Consider the following 12077-nt stretch of genomic DNA (forward strand, 5'->3'; position numbering starts at 1 on the left):
TGGGTCCAAAATAGGCTGCGTTCTTACATAAATATTGCGGATTTTGATCAAAGTACATATGGTCTTGACGGTTTGATCCGAGTTTGATGGATAAAATAAATATATAATTAATTATACAGATTAACATAGATATGCAACTCAACAAGGATCTGTCTCCACAAGTGTGGACATAACTACTAGCAGCCGGCTCTCTGGGGGTAGTATTGGTACATTATTATTCAACATTTTACTATAGATGGGGTACTTATAAGGCTCTAAATGGAGCAGGCGAAAACAAAACTCTCTTGGCCATTCATCAAACTCTGGAGGATGGAGGAACTGAGGCAGACCATTGGCGGTGGGCATTGGTCATCTAGGGAACCAACAAGTAAATAATGAAATGACCTGCACAGGAATAGTTGTTAACTGGGTGAGTACGGCCGGACTGGAAACAGGATTCGCGTCTCAACAAGAAAAAGTTAAGATTTACCTCAAAGTGATACATGCTGATGAATTCAAGGAGCTGGGAAGGTGGTCTTGGGGTCTGAGTTATTTACATCACCGCAGAGAGAAGGGAACGAAGGAATAGATTTCAGGATCAACTTCCTGCCGCTCTTGCAGATCGGAGACAATCCAGTACCAATGCGCGGGGGAGATACCCTCTTTTTATTTGGGGACACTACCTTGACAGAAGTTTGAGGAGATAAACCTCCTTTCAGGCTATCTGATGTACCAGGTCCCCAAACCATTTCTGCGGAATAGTTTTCAAATGGTGAGAGCAGTATATCAGCCTTCGGGTGAGCTTGAGAGTTGCATAGTCGAGGAGATTGTCCAAGGAGCTTTGCCGAAGATCGTGGCCTCTTGGAGCTTGAAGGCAGAATGGAAGCCAAGGGTCTGTAAAGAAGAGAAAATCTCCACAAATTTCAGTATCAAACAGTAGGATTCCCATTTCACGGTAACATATGTGCAAAGGTGTGATACACAAACCTGATGTTCATAACTGAAGGTGTAGTCAGTACATTCTCAGCAGGAGCAGGATTAGCAGCTTGGCTGATAACGAGCTGATTATCATTTTCGTTTTTTTCTTCCTTTACAAGGGCACTATTTTCCTCGTATCCCAGCTTAACTTCGTCTACACTCAACAGTGCAACTCCTTCAATGGAAAAATGGATCATCAAAAGCTAGTAGCTACTTATGACTGGTAACAAATTTTCAACAAGACTATAAAACAGTTCAACCTTCTATACTTAACAGTAATGGCAGGATAAAAAGTTTCAGAAAACTATACAAGAAAGTTATGTCATTGTATTTAGAAAAACATAAGCAGATGTAATTCACAATGTACTGCTAGCATTGTACTTTATAATAAAACAAAACAAAAACATAATCAATTCACAAGCTAATCTTCTTGCTAGCAGTAAGAAGAAAATTTGTACTCCCTCTGTTTATAAAAAGGTGTCGAAGGTTTGTCTATCTAGATACATTCGAATTTAGACAAACTTTAGACATCCGTTTATGAACAGAGGTAGTATTTAAATCAGGCAATAGTCCAAAGTCAAACTGAAGCAGTGTAGCCAGGCCTTCTAAATAATCACATTGGACAACGACAAAAGTTACAAAATACTGTCAGGAAAGCCCATTTCATGCAAAATATACTAACAAATACTAGCACTCCTGGACCATGTACTAGATTTCCAAGCTGAAATATTAATCTTCAGGTCCACACAACTTATTGAGTATTTATTTTAATCTGAAGCAATTACTGTCAACCTAAAGCTCTCAAAACTTCTTTGTTTATTCGCCTAACCAGTGTGCTGAATGGAACAGCTTCAGCACACAAATGCAACTATGATCTCTGGTGCATGCAGAAGTTCGCAGATTTATAAGAGAAGCCTATAACTATAAAAGGAGCTCACCCTCTCTTTTTCCAAAAGCATTCTTACATCCCTCGCATCTGCAACTTATGGAGCATCCCACGCCACCCTTGATGAAGAGCACAGTAAGACAGATGCAGGTGGGCTAACCAGCGAAGTGACAAATATTAGATCATGTAAGAGTAAAAACCTGATAGCATTCACAGTATTTTTTCAGACACGATGACTTCTTGCAGTTGCATCCTCTTTTGTGACGTGCCGAAGCAGGAGTTTTGTTAGTGTACTCCTACAATATTGGAAGAATGGTAATGAGTGAAAGTAAAGGGGAAAAAAGGAAGAAAATATGAAGAAAGCCTCTTACCCCTAATTCCTGACCAGGCTCAGATGTGCGAATTACTTTGGGTGCAAATGCTAGTGGATTACGAGATTCAATCTGTTCTCGAGTAGATAAAACTATTTCCATGTTCCCAGGCTTATTCAGACAGCCTTGGCATGAACAGGGTTCTGAACAAAATACTCCAGCATGAAAACACTCGCAGTAACTGTAAGAGAATTAGCCAATACGTCAATATGTCAGGTAGAATGCATCACAGCATGAAGAAAAACTTTGTATCTTGTAAAAACAAGAGCTGTTTTTCGTGACTCTTAAAATGGGCAAACAAAAGTAAATTGGGCGCCAAAACGAGTATGAACTATTCAAGAAGGGTAAAACTGGCTACAGAACACTCTAGATTCATGGCATTTGCTCTCACTCTAAATTTCTGGCTTTGCATAATACACACTCTGAAAGTATAGTTTGCCACAACATATCACACACATCACAATAATATTATCTAGCTTAGCAGGAGATAGTGTGTGCATGAATGCAGTCAGATGTTAGAGAAAGATAACTATATTTTTTTCTGGCATAACAAATGTAGTCATCCAGAATACTGCTATTTAAGATCATAGTTCCCCAGTTTAGTATACTTCAAGTTTGCCTCTTTCATTTGTGTGATCACTTGGTTCAAACAAAGAACTTCTGTCGAAAGAAGGGCATATTTATCATTTTATCAAGCACTGTCCTTTCACAAGAGAAGAACACTGGGAAAAACTGAAAAAAAAAGATAGAGATACCAGTAATTATATTCAGAACAAACACACACTCCATATTGCGTATCCAGATTTAAATCCATCTAAATATGAAGTCAATTGCATTGCACCCTTACAAAGTTTTACACCACTTGTTAAAGAGTAAATAGCACTACAGGTCACTAAACTTGGCAGCTATGTACACTATAGCCCAGCAACCATCAAGCCCTAAACTTGGGATTGGGTTCACATTTAATGCAAATCACTCCACGGGGGTACTATTTGCCACGCTGCACAGCATGAAGAAAAACTTGCACTACATTTTAGTGACCCACAGAGCAATCTCATCCTTGTTAAAGTGTACAATAGTTAGAGATGACAGACCAAACTGCCCTTCATTAAGATATGCGTAAATAGTTGGGTGACTAGAATACCAGATGTGGTAGCACAGATCTGCAGCTGTATATTCGCCAAGCACACCACAGCTTTCTGTTTTAGGCTTCCTCATAATGAATTATGATCATCATTATGTCATCGTAAATAATGGAAGCAAGCCATATGAAATCATGACTAATTATCATGTCAGTATGCCAACGTTCCGTGTCACACAGGTTAGCGACAATAAGGCCCAGTTTGAGGTTAATGTGCTTTGCGGTGCTTAACTTTAACCTATTGTGAAAAGTCTTGATGTGCTTAACTTTAAGCTGTTGTGAAAAGTCTATTACTCTGCAATAAAGCAGACTGAAGTTGAAAATTATGGTATCCAACAACTGTCCTCTTACATTTCATTAGCACAATACCGTATACATTTGTAACTGGCTCACAAAAAATGCAGCTAACTAAACGCCCAGATATCTAGAAACTTGCATTGTGGTACATTTTCTGTATTGAATGATATAACAACATGAAAGTTGAAAACATCTTTGCTGAAGGCATAACAGCAACTTCTTGCTAAAACCCACAAAGATTACCATAACTAGACTCCAGAGTAGTACATCACAGCAAGCACACAACCCTAAAACAAAGGTTGGAAATCAACTGGCTCAGGAATGCACTGATAAATGAGGCAATCACATGAGGAAGATGAGTCTGGAAGTTTAGAGAAATCATATTATGTGTATAGGCTTAGAGCAATGATTCTCTAGTACAAAACTTGGAGAACCTGATACAGCATGATAACTCTGTACCCCTGCATCTTAGACCTCAAGTGCTAATAACAGCACCAACACATTTATAGAAAACTAATATTCAAACTTGCTTTCATGTTTGCGTTAATCTTGTGGCATAGTAGTTGGTGAAAATCAGAAGAAATGGTACAAGAGATCTTACAGTTTCAAGCATTTTGATTTCTTGCAACTACAGCGCTTGCATGCAGTCCCATCACCATCATCAAATTTGTGTCTGCACAGTACTATTGCATTTCCATGATTTTTTCCAATTAAATGATGCTGGTGACCTATAATTATGGGCATAGACATCATACCTTTTTTTCTTGGGACCAGCCTGACTAGGCTCATCAGCATTTGCAACCACGACTGCCTGAGAGGAATCTTCAGTATTTGGTTCCGATGTTGGTGGAGAAGAACTGACAGCGCATGGAAAGTTGCTGGCTTGATTTATAGAAGGCTGAGCAACATGGGGGACTATTTTGTCTTTTGGTATTGTGGCAAGGGTATTCAGATGCAAACCAATACCAGGCAATGCACATGGAGGGGTTCTCATAGGCTTTGAGTTGTTATCACCAGAACTAGTTTTGCATCTGGGGGTAGTTGTATTAGCAGAATGATGACCTGAGGTCTTCTTCGCAGCTTTATTGACAACTCCAGCCTTTTCGTTGAAAAGGCAACGCCTGCTCATAACACGCATATGCTGTGACAAGGCCTGCCAGAAGAAGAAAATAAGTTATTTTGCTGTGATGAGAACATTGACACTTCAGTCAGATTAGTTATAAGTGGTAAAGGAACCAACAATATGCAATACATGCAAGATTGGATTCATTTCAATATTATTAGAAAATGGCTGCTAGAGTGTACCAGAGCTAAATCCTACTGGTAAGTTGTTAATATATTAACAATAGATCGTCAAAATGAAATCAGGACCTCCTAAATGGTTTTGTTACAATTTCTCAGGCTTGTAAGCTGTAACATTTAATATACATACCACTGCTATATCTATCTAGTTGGATAAATAAGCACCCAACTACGATTAATTGTAAGCCAATATGTTGAATGTGTCCAAAATTTTGCATAATAACAGCAAGAAGTTAGAAGTATACATACACTTTGGTCTTGGTCCATTGGCAAATATTCACTAGGTTCTTCAACAGCATTACACATTTGATCATTTGGCGCCAACTGACTTTGACAAGCACCAGGGAGCAATTGGGGGGTATAATCTGGCGCGGACCCTTCAACTGGTCCATCCCAGTAAAGATGAGGATCATGTCCAGCATTGTTCATATAAGTGCCACTTGGCTCATCAGTCGACATGGAATTACCAGAGAATGCATTGTCAGCATTTAGTGTCTCATTCACTAACTGTGTCTCTGACGCAAATGGTGGGGCTAATCTCAGCATATGACTACTTGATTCGTGTGTAATCAAGTAATCCCCGTCATATGCCGCAAATCCATCCTCATGCTGTTCAGGTAGCTGGTTTTCATGAACAATTCCTCCAGGCTGTGATGAATCCATTTGATCTGGACCAGTGTGATCAAGGAGGACGTCTTCTAGTCCTGTGCACCCCTGATCCCTAGCAAGATCTTCATTACCATCAGCATTTTGATTCTTGTCACATTCTGCATGGCCACCAACGAACTGGATGGTTTGAGGCAATTTACTTGTAGAGTTTGATGTGTCGGCAGAAGAACCAATAGATCCCTCATTTAGGTGACAAGTGAAACTGCAGCTCTCTGGAACAATGTTTTTGCATTTGATCATCCTAATCGTACTCCCTAATCGGGTTCTGACACTATTAGGAGAATTCGAATCTTGAGAAGGTTGAACAGAATCATCCCTGGTTAATACGGAAAGACGTACAGTAAGGCTTAAGCCTAAATGGATTGAACTACACATGTTACAAGATAATGCAAATTTACCTTGTCAGAAGTTTATGTTCCTTTGGTGGATTGACATGCGGTGAAGCAAAGATTGAAGAAACGGGAGCCAAGTCCAGTGACTTGAATAGCTGCACGTTATGCGATGTGTCTTGAGGTTTATGGATTGGTATAGGCGATAGATTGTTGATAAAATTGAAGACAGGAGAGTCCTGCAGGTAGGAAAAATGTAATTAGAATACAGGCTACTGAAAACGAACAGTAAGTCAGAGAGTTGTACAATCACAATAACAACAACATCAAAGTGCACATCAGGACTGCAAGTTTGTACTGCCAGGGGAACCATACTGCAATCAGATTCTAATCCGTAAAGTAATTCCTCCGTGATGATCAAGTAGTAACTCGTGTCCAGGCTGAAGGGGGAAGATCCCTGGCTGGAAGTATGTCACTGAACAGACAAATGAACTTGAACCAGCAACCGAACCAAACCAGCAGAGATCGTTGCAAGGTACTGATCTGTACACTAACCACCAAACTCACCGTCTACTTCTTAACAAGGCACACAACATATCATCATCTCAACAATACTCCAATAATTATAATAAAAGTAAGAGGGCAAATCTAAGCAAACAGCCGGCCTCCCCTCCCTCACAAGATGAGCAATCGAATGGGTTCATCTGACACTAATGGCCCCAATCCACAGAGAGAACGCCCGTAATAAATTGGGGGACGGTGTGATTGTTCAGAAATGAAGTCAAACCCCAACCACTCCACGCAGGCAGAACCCCCCTAAATGTCAACCCCCAATGCAGCACCGCAGACGGCTGAATGGAGTGGAGACCCAAATCGCACCCGCAGCGCATGCTCTAAACCTAGCATACCCAGCAAATCCAGGGCCCGGAAACCCCCATCAACAAGCGGGGGAGGGATCAAGGCAAGCCCCCCGTAGTACCAAATCGCCGCACCCGGAGGACCGAACCGGACGCCGGCCCGCGATTCGTCCAAGCCCTACCACCCGCGATTCGCCCCCCCTAAAATCAGGACCCGGGGATGAGGAAGCGGACCTCGAATCCGGCGGCGGCGGCGCGGGGCCTATCGGGCGTGTCCATGGCGCCTCCCTCCTGCTCCGGCGGTGGCGGTGGCGGCGGCGACCCCCCGTGGGATCTCCCGCATCCGCCTCTCGCTCAGCCCTACCCTACTGCTGGGCTAGTGAGGAGGAGTGTGGTGAGTAGCGGCGGCCAGCGCTGCCGCTGATGATGGTGGTTTTTTACTGGGCCGTGCTTCGTCGACCTAAGCAAGTCGACTCTCAAAGATATACTGCCAGTGGTCCGTTCCGCGTGTCCGGTCTCTCGGCTCTCGGGTGCGTTACGTTTCGAGGGAGGCGGCCGTGGGCGGGAACCTCGTTTTTTCGCCCTGACGGGTGGGCCGCCGCTGTCGGCGTTTCGGCCAGGAACCAATCAGGCAACTATTGCGCCATGCCACTTGCAAAGTTGCAAGAGTAAATTGTGTCCATTGTATTATTATTATTACTGATTGAGTTACAAAATTATGTAAATGGCAAGAGGGGGCCAGCTGGACCAATCCAAGCACTGGTTGAGTTGTTCAGTCTAACCATTTGTAGTGTTTGACAGCCGGAAATATTTCTTCTTACCATAGCATGTCGGTGAAAAATGCGGCCTCGGTCTGAGACGACTGTCCAAGGTAAGCCGTGGGGTTTGTACGGTGGCATATGGTCGACGCGGTGAATGGGTGAGGAGGGCCCACAAAGCGAGCGTGCTCCGTGAATCTATCGACGGTGACCGATGTAAAATTGTAATCGCTGGAGATAGGCTGTCCTGCGGTAAAATCACATGCACACAGCTGCCACGCCTTGTCCGGAACGATAGGGTTGCTCGCACTCCTAGCAACCAACCACGAAATCTTTGACTCCTTTATTCGGGTGAGGTCAAAAGAAATATATTGTTTCGCTCTGAGATACGTGGTTCGCACACTAGAGCGGGCAGCGTAGAGCTTGGAAGATATGATTTTGCGTGATACATTAGTTTCCAATCAATATGCGATATCGGAAACAAATGACACCACCCGTCCAGGAGTACAGCTAGATACAGACCATCTTCTCCTATGGCCTGGCTACTGGAAAATTTCCCGTGGATTCTAGTGAGCCTCTCGGTACACCTTCTCTTTATTACATTTGAGACTCTAAGGCACGCTACAGTGGGCACCGAATGCCACGTATAGCTTCGAAGATATGATTTTGCGCGATACAGTAGTTTCCAATCAATATGCGATCCCGAAAACAAATGACACCACCCGTCCAGGAGTATAGCTAGATACAGACCATCTTCTCCTACAGCCTGGCTACTGACAAGTTTACCATGGATTCTAGTGAGCCTCTCGGTACACCTTCCACTGACTACATTGAGACACAAGAGTCTGAAACAGTCTTCCTTGATGCCACTAAGGATGATGATCACATCCTTGTTTCTTGTGTTGGTCTTGGTGCTTGTTGGATATAAGTGGATCCAGCCCATACCCTACGTACACGGGCTCGCACTCCTTCTAGGCCCACGACGATCGTGATGCCAACTATGTGGAGGCATGCATCCACAACGCTCCAACCGACCTACATGTTGGGCTAAAGACTTTATGAAGACTCCCTCAACTAGACGTACATCGAACTAAGACGTGTTGCCAATACTTAACGTGCAAGACTACGAAGACCTATTGTGCAACATGGAGAATCCTACCACCAACGAATATATATACATAATCCATTTGTACATATGAGGGGATTGAACCCTATATCCCATAGCAAAGTCGACAATGTAGAGCTCCATGGCCATATGAAAGAACATTTCATGATCTCTGAGTTTTGTGTGTTTGTTAACAACACCGGTGACAATTTAACCGTGTGCTAAGTGGATTACAGATATGGAAAAGATACCACGGGAAAATATCGACCCACTCAAAAAGGAAGAAAAGAAAAAGGAAGAAGCTGAAGCCTAGCCCTGGCCGGCACTGCCGACAACATCAACTGCATCGCCGGTAGGTGTGCACTCAGACCGCCGGTGATTCTGGCCGCATCGCTGCCGGTGATTGCACCCCGGCACTGCCGGCGTTTCTGGCCCGGCACTGCCGGCCTGACTGTCGACCTGCTGGTTCAGAAAAGTGGCCGGCACTGCCGGCGTCTCAAGGCCGGCACTGCCGGCGTCTCAAGGCCGGCACTGCCGGCGATCCACCTCCAACGGGCAGAAAAGTTAGTGGGGTATAAATACCCCCCTTCACCTACCTTGGAATGTTGCTCAAACCCTAAGAACTTCATCCACCATTGCTGAGCCACCAAGAACACCAAAATAGCTAGATCTCCTCCCTCAACCACCCAAATCCCTTGTGCTTTGGAGAATCGAAGGAGAAGACCCCGATCTACATCATCACCGAAGCGTTTTTCATTTCCCCCTCATATGCCTAAGGGCCCCCTTGCTAGTGTTCCTCTTTGGATCCCTAGTTGTTGTTGTTGATGTACTCTTGTTGATTGTTGTGTTGTTACAGATTTGGGAGCCTCGGGATGTGTGCCCCAAGAACCTTGTAAAGGCCCGGTTTCCACCTCGAGGAAATCCCTTAGTGGAAGTGGGCTAGGCCTTTGTGGCGTTGCTCACAGGAGATCTGAGTGAAGCCTTCGTGGTTGTTGGTTTGGCTTTCGTAGCAACCACACTCCTCCAAACATAGACGTACCTTCTTGCAAAGGAAGGGAACTACGGGAATCATCTCCGTGTCATCGCGTGCTCCACTCTTGGTTACCTCTATCCTTTATCCCTCTCTATATATTGCGTAGCTATATCTTGCTTAGTTGTTTGCCTTGTCATATAGGTAAATTCACTTAGTTGCATATCTAGAGAATTTACCTTTGTGTCAAGCCTAAATTGGAAAAAGAACTAAAAATTGGTTAGCACCTATTCACCCCCCCCCCCTCTAGGTGCGGCATACGATCCGTTCAATTGGTATCAGAGCCTCGGCTCTTATTTCGGGCTTAACCGCCTAAGAGTATGCCGGACGAAGAACCTACGGAAGGGGCCGCTAAGGTGGTCACCATGGATGATTTCAATTCGTTGAGGTCATCCACGGAAGCTCAAATGGAAAGCATGAGAAAAATGATTTCCGAGCTTTTGACTCCGGTCCCTCCCAAGGTTCCCATCGTAGAGGTAAAGGACACGGGTGCGTTAGAAGAGGGAGATGCTTCGGCATTACCCTCCTCTACCAAACCCGTGGATGGTGATAACTTAAACACTATCAAATCTCCCATTGCTTCTCCTAGGGGAACTAGTGGAGGTGAGAGCTACAATCGAGTAGCTCCACCTTTTCTATCTCCCGATATACCGGTTCCCCATCCCCATATGAACATTCGGGGCGACCCACCTAAGTTTTCCGCTGAGAATTTCGATACTTGGCAATTTGAGTTTCGCTCTCATGTTTGCAGTGCCTCCAATGAACTTTGGAGAATCATCGTGGAAGGCTTCAAGCCATACAACCCCGACAAGTTGACTAGAAGAGAAGCGGTTGATAGTCAACTCAACAACACCGCCTTGCACATGATTCAAACTAGTGTGGGGACAAAGGACTTGTTTCTTGTTCGGAATTTCACCACCGCCAAGGAAGCTTGGGATGGTTTGGCCGCTAGTTGCATTGGAAGTGAGAGCACGAGAAGGAACAAGTATAGTGCTCTTCGGAATAAAGCCGAAGGATTCATGAGGTTACCGGATGAAGATCATGAAGTCATGTATGGAAGACTTCTCACCGTTGCCGATTCCTTCCGGATTGTTGGTGCCACCCACATCAATGACTCTTGGATCAAGGAGAAGTACATTGAATGCATGATGCCGTTTGTACCCATTGACATCAAGACTCTTGTCGGTAGAGAATGCTATCCCTCTCTCACTTCTCGACAGGTCGTGCACGAGATGCAAGCTATCAAGGTGCTTGAGCAAAACTCTCATGATTCTCGCAATCGAGCTCTTGGGATGACAAAAGGGTCCAACCTTGCCTTGGCGGTCAACTCCGTTGAAGAAATGATTCCTCAAGAATCTTATAGGGCATCTTGGAGTATGTCCTATCCGGAAGACTTGGAACACCACTACCATGACCACATGGCATTCCATGCTAACTCTTTTTGGGTTGACCCATCCAAGGCCAAGGAAGACAACATCAAGAGAAACAACTCAAGGGGGTTCACAAGTTCGGGCCCAAGAACAAGATCTTGCTACAATTGTGATGACAAGCGCCACTTCATTGCCGAGTGCCCTTATGAGAATAGGGAGACTCATGGTGGAAGGCTCATTCCCAAGGACAAGAGCAAAGATTCAAAGGGCAAATATTCAAAAGCCCCCAAGAAGAAATTCTACAACAACAAGACCAAGAAGGGCAAGAGGCCCTCAAAAATTGTGCTAGTGACTAGGGAAGAATATTCTTCCGATGAAGTTGAAAGCTCTAGTGATGATGAAGATGAAGAAAGCTCAAAGGAAGTGGCCGCCATTGTCACCACCAACATTCCCTCTTCATCTCTCTTTGAATCCCCCAATGAGAATCCTCATATCAAGAATGCACATTGCTTCATGGCAAGGTCCTCCTTGGACACATCTATTGTGCTATCAACTCAAGAAGAGTATACCTCCGGAGATGATGATGTTGATGATGAAGAAGATGCAACCTCTAATGGATGGTCGCTCTTGCCTCCCTCTCCACTAACTCTTCATCACCAAGTGAATCCCTCAATGAGGTCATTCATGTGGAGGAAGAAAGTTGCCTCATGGCTAAATCCTCCGAGGTATCATCCCCTAACCCCTCTATTCCTATCATTTCAAGTGATCTAGGGGTTGATCTCGCTAGTCTAAAAGTGAAACAAGAAATGCTAGAGTTTGATGATTTCATTCTTAACCTACAAGGTAATACTAAAAAGCATGTTTCAAATCTCATGGTTCGTATGGCTCAACTAAATGGTACTCTTGAGAAAAAATGCCAAATAGAGAGAGAAGATGCTCTTGAACTACATGCTCTTAGAAATGCCCTTGAGGAAAGTCAAGAAACCATAGCTTCTCTTGAAGAGA

The 12077-nt window shown here is 44.1% G+C and overlaps 1 protein-coding gene across 1 annotated transcript; it reads right to left on the bottom strand.

Annotated features, from left to right (window-relative positions):
• Nucleotides 1-7275, bottom strand: LOC127298755 (protein tesmin/TSO1-like CXC 2). The gene is made up of 11 exons (XM_051328611.2): nucleotides 7044-7275; nucleotides 6022-6191; nucleotides 5204-5939; nucleotides 4408-4805; nucleotides 4254-4325; nucleotides 2215-2395; nucleotides 2044-2139; nucleotides 1896-1962; nucleotides 967-1132; nucleotides 470-873; nucleotides 1-384 (listed from the first exon to the last, which is right to left on the bottom strand). Exons 1-10 carry the CDS (start codon nucleotides 7086-7088, stop codon nucleotides 495-497), a joined length of 2310 nt encoding a protein of 769 aa, XP_051184571.1. The 5' UTR covers nucleotides 7089-7275; the 3' UTR covers nucleotides 1-384; nucleotides 470-494.
• Between the last annotated feature and the right edge of the window lie 4802 nt (nucleotides 7276-12077).

Source organism: Lolium perenne, chromosome 5, assembly GCF_019359855.2.
Source record: "Lolium perenne isolate Kyuss_39 chromosome 5, Kyuss_2.0, whole genome shotgun sequence".
In the NCBI taxonomy this organism is placed as follows: domain Eukaryota; kingdom Viridiplantae; phylum Streptophyta; class Magnoliopsida; order Poales; family Poaceae; genus Lolium; species Lolium perenne.